General features: G+C 41.5%; 1 protein-coding gene across 2 annotated transcripts; it reads left to right on the top strand.

The window, feature by feature from the left end:
• The first annotated feature begins 2,052 nt into the window (after positions 1 to 2,052).
• LOC110973045 (fructose-2,6-bisphosphatase TIGAR-like) lies at positions 2,053 to 19,424 on the top strand. 2 transcript variants are annotated; one of them, XM_022223472.2, is made up of 6 exons: positions 2,056 to 2,647; positions 10,220 to 10,257; positions 10,736 to 10,854; positions 11,428 to 11,502; positions 11,865 to 11,972; positions 14,027 to 19,424. In XM_022223472.2, the coding sequence occupies exons 1-6, from the start codon at positions 2,616 to 2,618 to the stop codon at positions 14,798 to 14,800; spliced, it is 1,146 nt and encodes a 381-aa protein (XP_022079164.2). In that variant the 5' UTR covers positions 2,056 to 2,615; the 3' UTR covers positions 14,801 to 19,424. The 2 variants fall into 2 exon arrangements, with proteins under 2 accessions (XP_022079166.2, XP_022079164.2); XM_022223474.2 differs by lacking the exon at positions 11,428 to 11,502 and having other exon boundaries at positions 2,053 to 2,647.
• Positions 19,425 to 20,587: the final 1,163 nt, after the last annotated feature.

Consider the following 20,587-nt stretch of genomic DNA (forward strand, 5'->3'; position numbering starts at 1 on the left):
TTGAAATGTTCAAGTTAACAGTCTCAATCGTTTCTGAAGACTTAAGACGCCTTTCCATATGCGCGTCAACACTTGCGCAAAATGTTGCATATCCGTCAAAATCGCTGACGGGGCAATCGTGACGGCCGAATGCACGCACACGAGAGTTATGTTGATGGAGTCGATTATATATGTATTTGTGTCCGTGAAAGTGAAACGCATGGACGCATCGTGTACGCAAAGCACCCCAGAAACGTACATATGGAAAGGTACCTTTGAACTGTTTTTTTTTACCCATGCTGCATACAGAAAAATGTCATACAAGACCTACCTTTGTAGAAAAGTCAAAACCAACAAATATTTATTTGTATAAAATTAACCCTAAATCCAATTATCCGCGTATATAATTTCGGTTAAAATTTCCGGCATGATGCATCTGCTTCCAAACATGTTTCGCAAATCTATCAGGTGTTCCGTCTGAATTTTCCAAAGACAAAACGCTGGTACATCACGCTCTCAAACCCGGGCCTTCCAATCTTCACGGTTCACCAGATCACCACATCGGGTGCGGGTTTTTGTCACCGCTGCGGTAAACCACAGTTTTACCGGCGCACGTCCGTGCCCGATTCTCCAACATACTGTCGGTCAATGACTAGCAGTCACAAGAAAATGATCATGATCAGGTACATAACACAAAATATGGTAACCACTAATTTAGTTTCACGTTTCATTATATCTACGGGCTGCTGCCGACGAGCTTCGTCAGACAAGTTGCAGAGTCGAAGAAAGACTGGGCTGTCACACAGACACCATGGGTTTCAATTACAGGGCAAATTATCATTATCGATTTTCCCAAGAAACCGTTCGTCCCTTTCCTTGAGGGGTGCCTCTTTGAATTCTTCTTTGAAAACTTCTTTTGTTACCTGTCAACGTATTTGCTTCCGGTGTGCTGCCCAATGTCCATGATTTTCCAATCATGCATAAATTATGAACAATCATAACTCCCGAAGCTTCGCGTTTTGATCCTCGATACAATATCCAACCAGGTACATAGTCTATATCCTTTATTTAAAGTCATCAGTCGTAAAAGATAAGTTTTACGGAAAGCAAAATCGACTCGTGGGCATAGAAATTGGTCTATTTAAAGTGTTTGTAAGTTCTGTTTTGAACTATGTCGCCTGGCAACTGGGCAGCATCATTTACTTAAAAATTGACACCGTCAGTTTCAATTTAGTTTTGAGTTTTGGAGGGGTAAGTCGACGGCAGGTGCATTCTGGAACTGGAATAAGCTACCGTGACTCTTTCCACTTGCGGCTAAATTAATTCCGCACGCATTTTTATGATTCAAGACCGCCGGGCCCTTTTAAAAACCTTCGAAATCACGAGAGTCATGTTGGCTGAGAAGCATCAGCCAACTTTGTCACAGGTAGAATGATTTCCGACTCAATTTCCACAAATCCACCTCACTTCCATTTCCAGTGAAACCGGGGGAAAATTGAGGCTATTTTGTCTGCCTGAGAGGCAACCTGCCCCTCCCAAGAGAGAGTTTTCTATGCTGTCGCAGGGGCACAGGAGCAATACAGTGCTGGCGTTTTGCCCGACCACAGGTAAAATCCACTTGGTCAGTCAACTTCTTTGTCGGTTGAGTTCGACGTCCCCGTGCATTTATCAGGGATGTGAGTGGCCACTTAAAAATAAAGCTGAAAACAGCTGACAAAAAGTTGAAATGTAACAAAGGTCCCATACTTTTGTTCAGACCAGGTGTACAAAAAAGCTGGTAATCAGAGCCAACATCTAAACAAAAAAGCTGAAATCAGCTTAAAAGCTGAATTCTCACACCCTGATTTATTTCACCTCCGACAAACAGAATGATGCTATTGTAAAGGGGTCAGGCTAAGAAGTGAGTCGAAAAGGTTCCCAAATTTATTCCCCTTGCCCTAAAATGCACAGGATTGATGTCTGGGGTATCAAAGCCTACACTGCATAGCATGCACTGCAAGCCGGGGCACGCCTGCACCATGGAGTGTGTTTTATTCGTCCATGGTATAAACTATACCATCCAACATTTCCTGGGTAGTAATCATGATCACCTGTGATCTTTAGTGGAACAAAAACAGTTAATGTACGTTTGAGGTCAGGAACGAAATGACCAAATTGCCCTCACTGCAGCAACTGAAACATTCCAGAGCTATTAAAAAGTTGTTGATCCTGGATCATGACTGCCTTCAAAATTGGTGTCGATTCCAAGCCGGTCGATCATCGACCCGGACCCCGAAACGTCATCAGCTGATTGACTAGCTTCACAGACGCCTCGCGGCAGCGTAGACAAAATCCCCAGACAGGTCATAAGGTCAGAAAGGACGGTGTCTGGCATCCTAACTGCAACGGCTGATTCGACATTGGAAGGGTACACATTGTTACAGCGATTGTGGAGAGTCGGCTGACGATTATATTACTTGACCCGTACTACGCCGGCACGGTATGCATGCAGCGTGAAACTAGCCAGGCACGGCGGAATGCCAGCCAGTGTGTGAGCTGCCGAAAATAGCCTTGCTGAATTGTCCTTAAATCCAAAACTTCTGCAAGATTTTGGCACATCAACCTTTGCAGCCGAGGCGCAATAGTTGACTGAGAAGATGGCGAGGTTTATTCTCACGCTTGTAAGACAGTAAGTGAAGAAGCGTTTATGTGTGTAGTTTAGCAAAGTTCCGTCTCCTGCACTGTACTGTGTTTGACCCCCTCAATCTCACCCACCCTTTGTCACTTTTATCATGTGGGCCTTCAGTGCATGCACTCTTGCTCGCACCGCAAGCACGAACCAGCTACTAATGAGCTAGGCCTAACCCTGTTTTAAGAAAGCACTAAATTGTGTGTAGATTGTCATGATTGTGTACATGTAACCATAACTGTTCAAATGCTGGTCCGGTTTAAGCTGTGGTGTACACGTAGGCCTGTCACAAGAAAAGTGATGGGCCTACTATAGGGCCAGGCTAATGTAACCTATGCCTGCATATGCTAATATTAATGCCTAAACGTGAAAACCACTTCTGGCATATTTGATTTAAAAGAAATAGCCTGGACCTGGGTGACCTTTGCCTTTTTACACCGAACACACACAAAAAATCTTTCATGATCACAGTCTGACACCCAGTTGCTTTTCTGTGAAGATGTAACATTAAGTCTCGGAAAGAGTTCCATGTACAAACACTTGATATCCCTGTGAACGAGCCTGTGGAAAAAACCAAGTGTTTCCTTCGTAAATGTTTTGGAATTTTCCTCAGCTAAATTTCTTTTTTTAGAACATTGTCACTCTCTGATGACTGTTATAACATTTTAAGGGAAAATTAGTGTTGTCCGTATATGGAGCTCTTTCCTTAGTCTGGGCTGGTAGGATGAAGTGTAGATTCAAAAGAAAGTCTGTTACAGAAACCCTGAGATCGACATGATCGAACATTCTTTACCAAGTTTAGGTACGTGTGGACATCATCATTTAGGTACATGTACATGTGGACATCGTTTCTCTCTGATGGCTGTTATAACATTTTACATTGTGTGAACATGATGAAAGTGGTCACTATCAGTTGTCCATATTTTGCATATTTCATGCATTCCGGTTCTTAGCAGTCAGTCAACGTTTTGCGGCTACTATGGCTACAATCCTGAACAGTAACTATGAATTTACCCAAAAAAATGGCCGTGAAAATGTGCAGAACTTTAGAATTCAGCAAGTGATAGCATGTGAAAGCATGTCCTTAAAAGTCAAATTATGGAAGCATTCATTTTTTCATACCAGTCTCCTTGGGTTTGTGCCAGGGTTGGCTGAATTAAATCACCCTTTTTAAATCACCAATTTAAACTGTGATTTAAATCAAATGACTGAAAAAAAAATCACAGATTTTTCAGTCTTTTAATTGTTTTTGATGAAGGCCAAAATGTTGCAATTTTTTTCCATTTTAATTATTTCTTTTTTTTAGTTTGGCACATTTTACGTGTAAATGGCAAATTCATGTATTCCTTTGTAAACTCTGCAGTACCTTCATCAGTGATAAGTATCATGGGGACATGTGCGTTGCATAAAATTTGGGTAGATAGGAATTTTTTTTGCTCAATTCAAGCCACTTGAATTTTATAATCCTATTGCGAGTTAAATTTGAATAAAATCTGGTACACTGAGTTCTTTAAATTCATGCGAACATAACAATTCGAATTCCCCAGACTAAAGACACTGTTGCTGTACCTCGTGATTCGGGGCAAGCTTTGCTTAGTTACATAAGAGATGCCTTGCCTCAGTACAGTGTTCTCAATGGATAAGAAGGGCACAAAGGAGCTCCTACCCTGATCCTTTTCATGTACATTTGTGATAAGGAAAAGGAAAGCAAAATCACAAATCCTTGAATTCAAAGCAAAAGCTACAGTTATCAAAAAAAAAAGGAAAATGTATCAAAAAAAGCTGTTTCAGAAACTACCCTCTGCAAACACAGTTAGCAGTATGTCAATTGGCTGCTCACTACCGGCACCGGTTTCAATTTCCTTGAAGCATCCCTCCCACCTCCCCCTGCCTGTCTTTCAAGACAGGGGAAACTGATGACACATATGCACTTTGGTCGGTCAAGGTGAAGGTTTAAATACAGCGGCTGATAAACAAGCAAGAGGGAAAGGAAACCATTGAAGGCCATTGCAGTCCCCTCCGGGACTGGCCAAGATGCTAATCAAGCAGCCAGAGAGTCTGGGCCGGAGGGAGAAGAAGGAGGAGACGCGGGGAGGTCGAAACAAATCAAATCAAGCCTGATGTCTGCCGGTTGGGATGGGAAATAACGTGCAATGTAGATTTGGCTGTTCTTTTTCTGCTGTCTTAATGATAACCATGTACATGTACCGCGAATTCCTCAGTAGCTATGCACAGGGTTTGATGTGTTGGTGATGTGGAATCAGAACAGGGCAGGATCCAGAGATCCACAACACGTTTTCTCTGTAGAGCTCGAAAAATGTGCCATTAGTTTACTGCACAGTGCTGGATGTTAAAAGAGCTAGGATGGCTCTTAACATACAGACAGCATGACTAAAGGAGTTTCGTGTACATGTAGTTTGCAAAGCACAAGCACCAGATTTTTTGAAAATTGTAGGGCTGAGTCAATTCCAATCTCTGAATATCAGAAGATTTGGCCTTACATTTGATCAAATATTCTAACCTTTGGTCATACCGGACAGCAGCATTTTGATGAACAAAGTCCGAACTGAAACAGTATCGTTAACACGCCGCTGCACATTATAATCATTACAATAGTTGCCCACTGTTGTGACTGTTGCCACCATTGATTCTTATACATGTACCTGTTGGCCTGTTGAGAATTTAAAAAAAAATTTAAAAGCAAGTTTGATCAGTTGCAGTGATTAGGATTTTGAAGCACATGTTCTTGCTGTATGCATTTTGGGGGGGGGGCACCACTGGGTGGGAGTGTGAAAACTATTTTCCTCTTTGGACCTTCAGTCATGTTATTATTTCCAGTGAAATATCGTCATGAACTTAGGTTTGCCATAATGTATTTCAACAAAGTTTTTATCCGTACATGTGCATAAACATTACAAAGAATGCTGGTATCTACATGCATGACTTTTGTTCCCTAAAAATCTCAATTTCTATTCTGTATAGAATGGATTCTATATTTTGCTATTGGGCATATCAGCTCCTTTTTGAGTCTTGCCTTGAAATAAGTTTGTCCAATGCAATTTGTCTTTAAAAAAATGAGTTTTCTCCCTTCCTTTTTAATGCATTGATGCATTGTGCCTCAGAAGATTCAAATTTGAGAAAAAAATTCAAATATTCAATGATTGGTTGAATATGCTTATTCAGATATTCGACATAGCCCTATAAAGTACCTCACCTTAAGCAAAGTGGGATCTAGAGAAGCAGAATTGCTGGTTCAGATTTTTGTTTCAACAACTCCTAGGGGCCCATGTCAAAAAAATATCATCCCTTGAAAAGATCACCCTGGAAGGTTACCACATAAAACTTGAACATTTTACAAGGCATTGGAAACAAAGAGCCACGAAAAAGAAATGTCATTCATAAAATGTTAAAGGGGATAGGCCATGTAGGGTTAAATTGACTTTATACATGTATGATAGTTTTTAACTGTCTAGTAAACAATAAGTTTAATCTTTACCAGTCAGTGTTTGTCTAAGGATGGATTTGCGCCAGAGACCACTGAGCTTGCCATTCTTCCATCCTTGAAAATACTTGTTCCTGGTACCCGCCGCTACATCTGACTCGAACCAGCCAGCCGACATCGGCAAGCTCGGTGGTCGAGTGGTCAAGCCGTCTGCACTAGTAAGCAGGAGGTCGTGGGTTCGAGTCCCACCCAAGTACGCTTGTGGGTTTTCTCACAAGCCTTCGGGGGCAAACACTGAGTATACAGTGTTGTAATACGTGTCAGGCAGGGCAAAAATCCAAAATTAGTCAGTGTTTTGTTGTTGATCGCTGCCGTGACCGTGGCCAACAGCCTCAAGTTGCAAAATCTCTTCCTGACTATATTCTGGTTTGAATTGGATAAGGCAAAATTTCTTGTGCCTCGTCAGCTCCTTCAGTGTCACCTTCTTCGTCAAATGAATAAGACGAACTTGACAACTGACCCCTGTCATGATCGGAAAAGGCATCAATGCTGGAACTATCGTCACTTGACTCTGACACGATGTCACATGCTAATGCTACAGCATTACGTACATCGTACAGTATGTTGACGCGTTGTTGCATGACAGTAAGCAGTCACAAGACAAAGGACTCCGTCCTATGACGTCATGATTCTTGGGAATTTCTTCAGACAAATTTCGGTACCCGACGGCTGTTGTTTAGCTTTTGCTCCCAGAAGGGAGTGAAATAAGGTCGTGAAAACTATAATTTTTAACATATTTCTGCGCATTTTGAAATTATGCAGATGTCTTTTCTCATTATATGTATGTTTGTTTTATGTGTTGATGCACGGCCCACCCCCTTTAACTTCAGTACATGTACATGTAGTTTATTGCTTGAAATTTCTAGCACAGTAGTTCCACAGGTTCACTGTTTTGACATTGGCAAAAAAAGTTGTAGCTGAACCACACAAATTCAGAAAACTGGGATAGAAACCCCGCAAGTTTTCTCATGAGACTGCAAGTGTTATGACCATGACTAGTTTTCAGGCTTTCCAGACTACCGACACCCTCTTCATCAGTCATCAAGACCTGCTTTTTCATTTCAAAACCACTGTTGAGTGACCAACGCACTTGCATTATAGGACTGGACAATAATTTGTCAACGGTTTCATGGTGATTAACTTGAAAATGATGATTGATTGATTGATGTTGAGAAAAAAGTGTGGAGCCTGTGATGAGGCACACCTGGCTTTTGTGCAAATGGCATCCCCCCATGGGGCTGCTGACATGTGCAGTGCACTATATGTCAACCATCCAGTCAGACAATATGGGCAGGTGGTGTGGTAAACTTCATACTGGCCCACAAACCTGCTGCACAGTGTGTCCATCCATGGAAAAAAAATAGCCCCTAAGTAGTAATAATAAACTGGATAGGCAACATTGCATGCAAAGTGTACATATGTACATGTACGGTGTACGGTACATATACATACTTAATGCATGTTTAAATTTGTAGGTTTGATGAAATCGCCCCAGAATTTTACATAAAGTGGTGCCAACTGAAGAGCTGACTTAAGATCCCAAAACCTTTGATGCAAATGTTAGATGTAAACTTCAAGATTTGAATGTACAAGTGTTGCACTCTCCCCACACACAGTCTTTCAAGGATGTTGTGACATGCTGACTTTCAGCAGGAATATTAAATTCAAGTGTTGCATCACTCTGGCTGTGAAACCTCCCCTGTCAAGCAAGAGACTCCGAAGGTCATCACATCAGTGGATGTGAACGCACTCTGTGTGGCCAGACTGTACTGAGACATGTTGAAGGTCAGGCGGACATTGGTCATCCCCTGGGACCAAGTGTGAAATCCCCCCCCCCAAAGTTTGTTTTCATTTTTCTGGGAAAGAAAAGGTCACATTTGCGTCTTATGAAAGGAAGCAGTGTAGTGGATGCACGACAATCTGGAGAAAAACACAGCCCAGGATTGATCAAGGCTTTTAAACTGCCAAGTCTTTCATTCTCACGCCCAAACTTACATGTACATGTATGTACATTCTTCCCCAAGAGAGCCACCATGCCATTTTTGAAAAAAAGTGTTTTCCAAACCTTCAAACCTGACTGTCTCAGCCTTTTCTGGTCAATCCCTTTTTTTCAAATTCAAATAAAGTGTTTTGTGGAATATTTCACACCTTGAAAACCAAGGAAGGCCAAATGATGCAATGTTTGATCACTTAGTACACACTTGGCTTGAGAGTCCATGAATAGTGAAGACCCAAGAACAGATAAGTCCGTTTTGCACCTTCAGAGAAAATTAGCTTACTTGTACATGTACTAGTAGTGCATTGTAAAAGGCACAGAGCCTGTTGCTTTGTCAACCAGTGGGGGCTGTTCGTTCCATAAAATCTTGAGATTTCTGTTAACTTCCGATTCAAAGAGAATTATTTAATTTGTGCAGTTAAAAAAATGGATGGGTTTCTGCAGTTTTGTAAATTGGTCTTTAACGGCTTTTGCTTTAAGACTCTTTCTAGTTGTACCTGTACCATGTAGATCCAGATTATACTCAATCCTGACAGCACTGTAAGTAATCTTTCATTGGCTGTGCACACTTCCTTTTTTGTTGTTTTAGCCAACTCATCCTCATTGCCACCCGGTGGAGAAACCCTGGTACTAACCACCAACAGAGTTCTGAATTTGCTCTGTTGGTAGAGCCATAGAGCTACAAACCCAGCAGAGGTACCTGCGTGGTGTACAGGAGGATGTGGGTTAGAATTCCATTGAAGTCAATCTCTTTGTTCACCTTAATATAGTTGCCCTGAATGGTTTAGTTGATCTTTAAATATTTTTCTCCAGGAACAAGGTTCAGCACCTTACTAAACATTTTTGTTTCAGAATTTGATTTTAAAAAACCAAAACTTGCATGTAACTGCATATAATTACCTTTTAAAATGTCTTCTGACCTTTATTGAAGTTTGTTGGCATTTCTATGTAAAAGTATATGTATATACCGGTACATTAAAAGAGCAAAACTTTCTAATTGATAAAGAAAACTACAAACCTAGCACACACTTTTGTTCTTTCTTAGGACATTTTGGCATATTTTGAGTTTTCAAAGTTTCAGACTTCATGAATATAGTTAAGACAGGTTGTCAACTGAAGTTTGTCTTTTTAGAAAGCAAATTAATACTAGCACACACGTAGATTATGGAGTCCCGTCCTTTTAATCCTGGTGACTTGCAGTTTTGTCCACCGCCGTTAATTGCTGACAAATTGCCAGTAGTGACTTGGCGGGATTACCAAGTCACTCCGTAATTATTGGTGGTGGGGACAGAAATTATGAATGAAATAAGGCTGCCAGACACTCAAGGGCACAGCTACAGCTCCTGCCTGGCCCGGACCCCAGGGAGCAGCAGACAAGGCCTTTGGTGGGTGAAGGATCTTCTTACTTAATAAGCTGCTGCTCCTGGTAATTTTACAATAAATAGCCAGATTCATTCAAACAGGCGGGGTTTGCCTGAGACCTTTTCACATTACAGCCAGTTTGAACTCAACACTGGGTGAACCCATGACCACCCTGGGTTTCAAATTTGGTTTTTCGATCCTGCGTTCAACGCCGGTGTTGTTTCACACTGTGAATTGAACTTATCGGGGTGAGTTCAACCCGGTTGAACATTCTCGACCCTGGTCTGGAGCAGGGTTGAGTTCAACCCGAGTTGAAATCAGTCTTGGGATTGATGTAGGGTCGTCGCAGGGGTGAAAATTTTCAAGTGTGAATCATCACTAGTGTTTAACCCTGTGTAAACCCCCAAAAGAAAAAGAAAAAGCCTATACTGTGTTTACTCACAAAAGAGTTCAGATATAGCAACCAAGTGTTACTTATGATTTGTTTCAAAATCAACATTATCTATTGGTACACATACTTTAAGACAGGATTGAGAGAAGATTGGTGTTTCTGGACGTACATTTGCACATTTTACACTGTACATGTATGTGTTAATACTTTGCAAGTGCAGCTCTTAGTAAAAAAAAGTTCTAATAGTTCAATTGCCTTTGGGTTTTAATCTTCACTAGTTCATTTCCAAGATGATTTTTACATTCTGTTTCACGTTCACAGTGGCCAGACAATATATAACCAAGATGGCATCATCCAAGGTAATATTTCAAAGAGGATTGTTACCAAGATAGACCTGCTTTTCCCCCCACATGTGCAAGGGACGTTCAGAAAATATCTATTCATAAATTTTGAGTTCAGTGACCAAGACAAGTGTCTTGCTTATTACTCCTTGAAAGACTTGCAGGAATAGTCAAAGTGTACCGCATCAGGGGACATCAGCTATGGTACATCTTTTCCCCCCAAGCAATTTTAATGCTGTTAACAACCAAAGAATGAATACGTGCACATTTACCATCATGAGTGGCATGTACCATTTCTTGAAGTCATATGGGCAGGTTGAAATGTTGATAGGCACAATTTAAACAAACCTCAAACACAGTTTTTGTGCTGCAATTATAGTTAAGTAGACGAATGTTAAATTCTTTCACTAGCTAGCATGTACAGTAGTAATGAGTTTTCCTCAGTTGTTTTTTTCTTGCTTCCCTGCCCCAATCTTCTGACCCCTCTTTCATTAAGGTCAAATGGATGTACCATTGTCTGAAGAGGGGAGAAAGCAGATATGGCTACTGGCCAAGGCACTGGAGCAGCACCGCTTCACCAAGATCTTTGCTAGTGATTTGCAGAGGGCCAGAGAGGTAGGCTGCCACTGGACTTCTTGTGGACAAATTTGGGGCTGTGCACTTTATAATTGTGGGTAATCAGGGCGCTCATGGGTGAAGTGTTTAGGGTAAATGGTCCATGCTTGAAACAAGGGCTCTTGTCACAAAATATTTGGGGATGAAAAGGGCACGTATGACTAAATATTGGGGGTAAATCCACCTAACCACACACAAGTGTGTATTTGCCTGCAACTGGGGACCCCCTATTGTTCCTCTTTTGTTTGTACTCTAACTTTTTTAGAAGACCACCCATATGTTTTGTACACAGTTGTCAATGGGGTACCCTCTGTCAATCGGGGACCTTATTGTCGTCTATTGTTAAGGGTCCCCAATTGAATGCAGAAACAAACTCTCCTACATACACCTCTTACCCTCATTCACCCCTTTTCCGCCCTCCCCTGCCAGGCTATGGCGCTGGGTAACTACATGTACATGTTTAGATGTTCTGCTCACTTTTCAAGTTTGTGATTTCCGACAGTGGAACGAGTGTCCCTGTTGTATGTGTATCATTAAATCACAAATGAGACATAGTCTGTGATGTTGTTTCAGACTGCTCAGGCCATTGTGGATCACGGAGCAGTGGACAGGCCACAGGTCATCACAGATCAGAGGTTACGAGAAAGGGTGAGATGAACAGTTCCACTTGTACCCCAGTAAGCTACAGTGGTTTACACGTTGCCTGTACAAAGCGTGTCATTGGCAGCTTTGTAGTAGACATATTTGTAATTATTTGAGAGTCCTTGGAACTCTTTGAGTGGAAATTCATCGATGGCTGGCCAAGCACATAGTTTGATTTCTAACAGTGAGACTGGGTGAGTTATTGCCATGATGACGTCAATGAGCAAACTCAGACTCGCTGTTGTATCTGCAGCTTTTGTCTGACCAGTAGGGGAGACACCGTTAGCATGGTCTGATGTGCGTGAAATTCAGCAAGTATGGTTTGATACATTCAACATACTGTGAATACTTTTCACTCCGACTGTTAGGGCTATGGACGTCTGGAAGGGATACCAGTGAAGGAATACCAGGGACACGCCAAGAAGGGCAAACAACACAAACAGTTTACCCCCGAGGGCGGGGAAACAATTGATCAAGTAAGCAGAATTCCCGTCACTGACCTTATTCAGTGGAAGACTTAATTCAGTTTCATTGGATCTTTGTTTGATATACAAATCCCCCAATGCCAATTTGCATTACTAATGTACCAAAGCATGACGTCATTTTGACTTGGAAGTCAAAAGTGTAGTGTAAATGAATGAAATATGCACGGGTGCTGGTTCCTTCACCGGTTCTCGTGCTAATGTCTTTTACACACATAATCGTAGTCGTGCAGGTGTCATGTTCACTTTGGTACATACACTGTTCAGATCTTTTTGGAGGGAGGGGATAGGGGTTTTACATTGACTGCCATTGACTTCATGATACATGAGCTGACACCTCTTATCAGCTTACAAAACTTGTCTAGCTTAGACCAACTTTGGTTGTTGAAAATGGAAAGTCAGTGCATCAAATTGCTCATCTGCAGTGAATGGTTCCCGGTCAGTGTTTGCTTAACATTTTATTTTTTTAAGCAACACTTTCTGCATAGCAGTGTAATGACCATTACTCCATATTAGCATGCGTTTAATGATGTTGCTTACTCTGTCCAATTATCACAAGTAAGTTTTGCATAAAGCCGCCATTCGTAAGCTTAAAATCAGACTGAAGTGTTATGTCCTCTCGTACTTGGCCAAGACAGACACAAAATGGATCAACTAGATGGAACAAAGTGGCTTTTGTATTACAGATGCATAAGTCACTTTTAAAATCATGTTGGACTTCAAGGCAGTGTATAAGATTTGCATGTATGGCAATTTGTCAACATTTGCCAATTTTGTGTTTTGTGATTTAGTTTGTGTATCATTTCAAGGACCCGTTTCATTTTTTGAGTTCACTGCCTTGAGGAAAATTGAGAAAAACGCTGTTCATTTTTAACACTTGAAGCCCATCTTGTGTAATTTGTCTCACAAAACTCCATGGGCCACAGGACGCTCCTAAGTACCCGATAGTGCACAGGCGAAGTTGATCTTGAGACCAACTATAGCCTTCAAAAATGCATTTTTTTCCATGATATTTAGCAGCGATAGTGGTTTGCAAACTTTACCTTCAAGTTTGTGTTTCCTCTTCAGCAATGCAACGCTGAAAATGTTGTCGAATAAACACCATGTTATCGTGCAGTGAGTTGACTGCAGTCACCACAGTCACTGTGCAACCAAAACGTACGATGTACATGTACTGATACATGTGCACATGCACAATTGACTGATTTGTTCACTCTTCTCATGTAGCCTCCCATGTCAGGCAAAAAGCCTCTACCTCTCAGTTCCCATCTTAAACACTTTATAAATCAACAAATGTGGCAACTATCCTTGCATTTTGGGCATAAGAGTTACTGTTAGCTAAATGTCTCGAAAATGGAAGCTTTGTTTGAGAAAATCAGAGAGCTCTGAAGGAGTGGCCGTGATCTATTTGGACCATACCATTATCTTAAGTGGTTACCTCACAATGATATTTTCATGTGAACTTCTACAGTTTCATAAAGGAACTCAAATTTCAAACCAGTCCAAATTCTCTTTTAGGCTTTTAGGTATTGATATATATTTATTTTATTAGTTAACAATGTAGTTTAGGCATACCGATGGTGCGTTGGCAGTTTGTACATGACCCGTTAATATAGAGTCTTCCAACACGAATTGAACAAATTGTATTTGCCAAAGATTGTCCATCCGGACGATCTTTGGAAAAAAGAATGAAATTTCTCTTTTCTCGAAAGCATTCCAGGTGGTAAGATTTCACAGATTGTCTGACAGTACTATGTACATGTACGTACTTTACACTAAGAAATTTGAAGATAATTTGACAGTCCTGTTTTTGAGATCTTGCAAATCCAATACACAGTCATTAAGCTGAGTTGTAAGAACTCAGACTTAAAACTCATTCTGCAAATTGGTGACTCAACATCCCCAAGTAGACTCTCATTCATATGTTCAGATAGGAGAAGAAGACAGGATGAGAGTAGGTGTGTTCTTTTTAGTTCAGACTTCATGTAACACTGCTTTAAATAAACCATCTCTCACATTCTGATAGCAAATCAATCATTGCTTCCTAGGTCAGGAAACGGGCCGTTTCATTTTTCAAAGAGCTTTGTGATGACTTCCTAGAAGGTGGTGCACTTCAGAGCGCCCCCAAGAAATGTGCAGTGGCCAAAAAGCTGCTTAATTCTGAGGAAGGTTCAAACTCACCAGAAGATGCCCAGACAGCTCATCCAAAGTCTTCCCTGGCCTCATCGGAGGTGAGTGCTTCCAATGAGGTCGACATCCCACCAGTGGAGTTCACAGTTGGTCCCTTGTCGCAGCCAGGCAGCGATGAGGAGGAGGCGGGGGACCGTGGCGACAGGCAACCAACCTCGGAGGCCCTTACAGCCGAAGTCCAAGCTTGCCACCCTCCCAGGCCCCAGCAGAGCGGAGCACGGAGTCCGCACTACCACAGACGCTCGCCCCTCAGCAATCAATATGCTCCCAATGTGACACTGTCGCAGTCCTCTATGCGCAGGGGTGGGGCTGGGCCGGAGGAGGGCACGATCGAGGTCTCCAGCTCGGAAGGCAGCCTGGGCAGTCAGGACACGGAGGACGATCTGGACGGGGACGCCGAGCTGGACGGCATGGTGGCTGACGTGCTGGTGGTGGCCCACGGCGTCCTGCTCCGAGAGATGATGCGGTACTTCATCGAGGACCTCAGTTGCTTTGTGCCAAAGGGCCAGAACCTGGCCAACCGGGTCACCTTCAACACAGGCATGTCCAGGTTTCAGGTGGATCTCCTGGACGGCTTCCCCAAGATGGAGTGCCTGACTATCCACCAGATAGATCACCTGCATCAACCGTAGCAGCCCCAATCGCCAACATTGGATCATGTTTTGTTTCATTGTTTTGTTTGAATTCAGGGAAGTGGTTATCATGTACAGTACCAGACTACTGTAATGAGGACCACTCTATGAAACATTGCCATTTTGTAAGTTTAATTCTAAAGAACTTCCGTTGAACATTTTAGAACAGTATTAACAGTGTTACATTATTGAAATGTAATTAGAATGCAATATTGAAATAGTAGTGGTTCACTACCATGGACTTTGCGCACAACTCCTTCCCCCAGCAATGAGACTGATTGTTGAGGGCTAGGGTGTATGTAAGATCATATTGAAATGGGAAGATTTGGGACTGTTAGGGCGATGTGCATTTCTCTTGCGCTGAACTGTCAAGCGCAGTCCTCATTTATGCAGCAGTTTTATGCATTAACTTACACAGATGGGTTGAGTTCAGTGTTTCTCTGTGACCTTTGCGTACATGTAGGCTTGAGTTCTGAACATGTGAAAAATATTCATAGCTGTACGGCCATCACATGTTTGTCCAAGATCAAGCCGTTTTCAGCGACTGGCTACGGCTACTTCACATAAATGTGTGTGTTTGGTTCAGCCCCTCTTAGTTGAACCAGACATTTTCTCGGCGTCCTCACTGGACACTGATTGACTAACTGACTAACTAACTAAATGACGTTCATGCATGAAACCCATTAGAGCCTTCACAGGTGCTGCAGCTTATTTCGGTGAGCTTGAAAATTGGGCGTTGAGGATTCAGAACCTGTCTGACAGGGTCCCTGCAGTGAATGTTGTTTCAGACACATTTTTGTGCATCTCTATACCATTCTTCAGTGTATGAAAACTGGTCGACATCTGTTTGGGGTTAAGCGCATTTTGTGGACAAGTGAGGGCGCTGTTGCTGTGATATAAATCAGGGAAGACGCTGCTCAATTAAATGTTTTTATGTTCAAATTTTGAATTCAAAAATTTTAAAGAAAAGTTACTTGTTGGCTAATATTGTCACGTACTTAACCAACAATACATCGCCAAAGAAACTTAAAGTTTTGTCAGCATAAGATAAAAAACTCCAGCAGTTTCTCTGCACAAATCAGTGCAACATTGAGGTTGGGGTGATGTCACATTATTGCTCATTAATATTGAAATTTGCATAAGCATAAAAACTTAAAAGGATCTCAAATACCTGTTGAAATACCAAAACATAAATTGTTAATCAGGTGAGTTGCAACACAGAGGTGCATTTTCTCGAGGGATGTAGTCAAATAGTTACATTGCATGGTCTCTTGAAGACATTGATCAGGCTGCACACTTTTAAATTTTTTAAATTCATCACATGGAATTTTACTGCAAAGCAAACAAATATGTTCACAATAATTATGTTTCTAGTTTGGTTAATTGTTTTAGTTAAATTGCCAATATGAGTCAAATTTAAATACACTGTTTAAATACAGTGATTTTTTCTTTACTTAACCATTTTGTACAGAATGTTTTGCTGTTAAGGAATCTAATAATTGGGTTTCTGGTGAAATTCCCCAAGAGCTGCGCAACAAGCTGGAATACACTGTCTCTTGTTATGGTGGTGTCGTATTGTACTGTGTCAAGATGAAGAAACAACACACAAGTTGACAGGAAATGATATCTTTTTTACACAAGAAGCATGCGAGGATTTAAGCAGGACAATTAAGGCAGAGTTGTGAACATGTTTATAATCAGGAATATGCACGGTTATGTACGGCATTGTTGTACAAGTATGCGTATGAGTGCCAGAACGACAGCATGACGTAGCACAGATGTTTCCTGCACTAGACAATGACACGTTTCTGTGGTTTGGCTCAGAGGTACTCGTTGGGGACCAAAGTGCCTCTCCAGTTACTTCAGATTGCCTCCTGTAGTCCTGTGCTTCCCAAACCCCCCCCCCCAAAACTCATACTGTTCGTTTCACAGAGCTGAGCCAAATTACCATACATCTGAAGACCCACTGAGAAGTATCCATTGCAGTGTTGTGGATGGCAACCTCTCCAAGATGCATGTTTTACAGCTTCGTAGCTGTCAGTCATTTTCAAGCCATGTACCTCTCTATGAATGTGTAGGATAGACTGTATCTGACAGACTTCTGAACTTTGATAGTTGGTGAGGCGCTGAAATGAACCAGGGGACTGTTGGGGGGGGGAGGCTCACCGACTCACCTATTTTTTGCATTTTTATTGCTGAGAGTGTCATCCACATGCCTGGTTTCCAAATGCACTACATGTACATATGCTGTGCTTTGGTAGGGGCTCTCACATTAAAGACCAATTACAATATTCGTAATGTCACAGTTTTGGTTAAAGCATGCCTTTTTTAATATTGAAGTGCTTATGTTTATTAAGAAGTGGTGCATGTAAGAATAATGTTCAAATTATTCTTTGAATAAGTTTTGGTAAGTTTGTAGTAGTGTTCAACGTGATCATGATATTCTGTTTGATGCACCTGTACATGTATTTAAACCAGAGATGTCATCAAGCCCCCTCTCTAGTCCATCAGGTTTACTAATTAAGTAAAACGTGTTGTAGGAGAAAGTTAGCCTGAAAACAAGCCAGCGTAGTTTTGTAGTTCTGTGGAATTTGGTAACAAGTTAGATTCTGAGAATTTTGGGGACGAAAGATATACATGTATATGTACACGTACTGAAAATGTCAAAGTACATTTGCCAAACAACTTGGACTCAACTTCATCCGTGTCAAGCCTTGTGTCCAAATACCCATAGTCCTCAGAGTACATAGCAGTGTCCTCGGTGTTGGCAGTTGTTGGCCAGTGTTGAAGTTGAGACCTGGTAAGACCATTGCAAAATCCCACAAGACTATCACAAGACCAATGCAAGACCCTCCAGTCTGAATTCAAGTCACCGGTTATGAACTGCAACCAAAGCACTCCTTTGTAATTGTTCACCCTGTTACTTATGACTGGTCTTGTGATGCCCTCGACTACAACACTGCTGTTGGGTTCCTAGTGCACCACCCCTGGCACCCAGTAGCTTGACCACAGCTCTGGTTATATCATTGTAACTGTCAAACACCAGTGTTGTAATTGGTCTATGCCTGTATAGTGAATGACAGAAAAACTACCTCATTTTGTTTGTTTCTTGCATTGTACGATAATGAAAGATATGGTGACCTCAGCATTTGTTTTGGGGTAATTCCAGAAATTAGGGGTCCAAAAGTGTGACATTTTCGTGTCTCTGTTATATCTGACCTTTGTTATTTGACATGGAAATATCACCGGAATTGATTTCAAACTATTACTATTTGTTTGGCAGGTAATTTGCATTAATTCGTCACTCTTGGAAATTACAAAATGTGTTCTGAACTTACAAAAATTATATGTCAGATGTGACAGGGACACGAATAAAAATGGCCCCCAAAGTTCTGGAATTACCCTTTGGTGACACGATAATTCTCAGTGCCTTAACTTGTGAATAAACTTTATATATGTGTAAATACGGACATCTTCAGAAAAAAGGAATTAGCATGACACAAAGTATATCGTATAGACAAAACAGTAAAGTGAAAGGAACTTACTGAGGTGGTCATATTGAATGGTGCCAAATGCCTGTCGGACCCAAACCGACCTGCATGTGACGGATGTGCCTGGTTTGTATGTACCATTTTCAGAGTTTTACCTCATTTTTCTAAATACCTCCGTAACCATGTTTGATAATTTTTATGTAAATGTGCACAGCATCAGTTATTGTAATCAGACTCATTTCATTTCACTTCAACTTTATAAGCGGTATTCTCGGATCATTTATAACTGGGCAACATTCAAAAGTTGAAAGAGGCTGTGGATGGGGGAGCACATGTGACCCGAAGGACGTCAGTGATTGGATAGCTGGATTTCAAACAATTTATTCTGAAGGATTTTTTCTTTGTTGTAGTCTTGATTTATGTCCCTTCTGTGGGCGTGGTTAGAGCTTGCCATCTGAGAGGTGACTGGATGCTGATTGCATGCTGCACAGGTGGCCGGAGGGGCTTTGGGTCAGATTCAGCCATTCTAAAGCAACTCCCGAAATTCAAATAACATTGTAGCTCAATGTGTTCGATTTAGATTTCTGTCTGGGTGTACTGATATGGTGCTCAAGGGATTTCTTTCTATAATTGTGCTTCATAAATGGAGGAAACTATCAACTTGCATAGGAAATCCACTTCAGTCATTTTGCAACCTCGTATTGATTCCTTGAACTCCTCTCGGAGTCAACCTTGCATTTGATTGTGTCATTCACGAACGGTTCCACAACTCTCAACTTTAGAAAGAGAATGCCACTATTTATTTTCGCTCGCAAAGTGCATGGGATGGGAAAAGTTTCAAGCCATACCCTCACCCTGAAGTGGCTCAAAAATCTGCAGTCCAGAGCCCTACTGGTCGTTACAATCATATAAATTTCCCGCTTTCGTTTTATTTCATTGCTTAAACCTAGTTTTTCTGATAATCAGTAATGCCGTGCGTTTCACAGCATTCGCTGAAATATGCGGGGTTTCAACTTTAAGTGCATGTGAGAAAGATGTATGTGAGATCTGTTGGATAATAATGCATGACCTTGAATGTAAAGGGGAACGTAAAAGAATAAAATTAACAATCGTCAGAGGTTGGGTGTTAAATGGTGTGTTCGATTTAGATTTCTGTCTGGGTGTACTGATATGGTGCTCAAGGGATTTCTTTCTATAATTGTGCTTCATAAATGGAGGAAACTATCAACTTGCATAGGAAATCCACTTCAGTCATTTTGCAACCTCGTATTGATTCCTTGAACTCCTCTCGGAGTCAACCTTGCATTTGATTGTGTCATTCACGAACGGTTCCACAACTCTCAACTTTAGAAAGAGAATGCCACTATTTATTTTCGCTCGCAAAGTGCATGGGATGGGAAAAGTTTCAAGCCATACCCTCACCCTGAAGTGGCTCAAAAATCTGCAGTCCAGAGCCCTACTGGTCGTTACAATCATATAAATTTCCCGCTTTCGTTTTATTTCATTGCTTAAACCTAGTTTTTCTGATAATCAGTAATGCCGTGCGTTTCACAGCATTCGCTGAAATATGCGGGGTTTCAACTTTAAGTGCATGTGAGAAAGATGTATGTGAGATCTGTTGGATAATAATGCATGACCTTGAATGTAAAGGGGAACGTAAAAGAATAAAATTACCAATCGTCAGAGGTTGGGTGTTAAATGGAATGCTTCGTTTCTTTCACAAAACTTTCTGGCTTTTAGCCCACCGTTTTTGGCTTAATTTGTTCCAGAGTTAGTATTAGCCTAGACCATTTGCAAGCCCTGCCCCCCCAGCTCACATCTTCATAGACGCCATGAACTTCAGGTAGCAGAACAAAGATTTGATCTACACTTGCATGGTGTCTGACCCCTGGCATCTAAGGCCATCCTTCTATTTTGATGTACTCACTCGGTCGGTACTCCATAGAGTACCGAAGTGTGCCGTGACTGTGAACCAGAAAGTGCAGTGCCGCTAATGGAGTACGCGCGCGTGTTGGTTCACGCGGTGGTTCTCGCGCTAATGCCTTTTACACACTAATTGTGCGCGTGACGTATTCACTTTGGTACTCTATTGCATATTCCCGTCTTCTTTCCTACACTACTCAAAAAAGTTAAGGACCACTTTTTTTAACATGTAATTTCAGGATGTGCAATGATGCCAGGGGCATTATGCAACAACTGAAACCAACCACATGTAAAAATGATTACAGTGTGTTTATAGTCAAGCAGGACAGTTGTATTGGGGAATTTTCGGCAGTAAAATATCTCGTATATAATA

The sequence above is a fragment of the Acanthaster planci genome, linkage group LG03, assembly GCF_054643075.1.
Source record: "Acanthaster planci isolate LZ-2023a linkage group LG03, COTS_SCS, whole genome shotgun sequence".
NCBI classification, from domain to species: domain Eukaryota; kingdom Metazoa; phylum Echinodermata; class Asteroidea; order Valvatida; family Acanthasteridae; genus Acanthaster; species Acanthaster planci.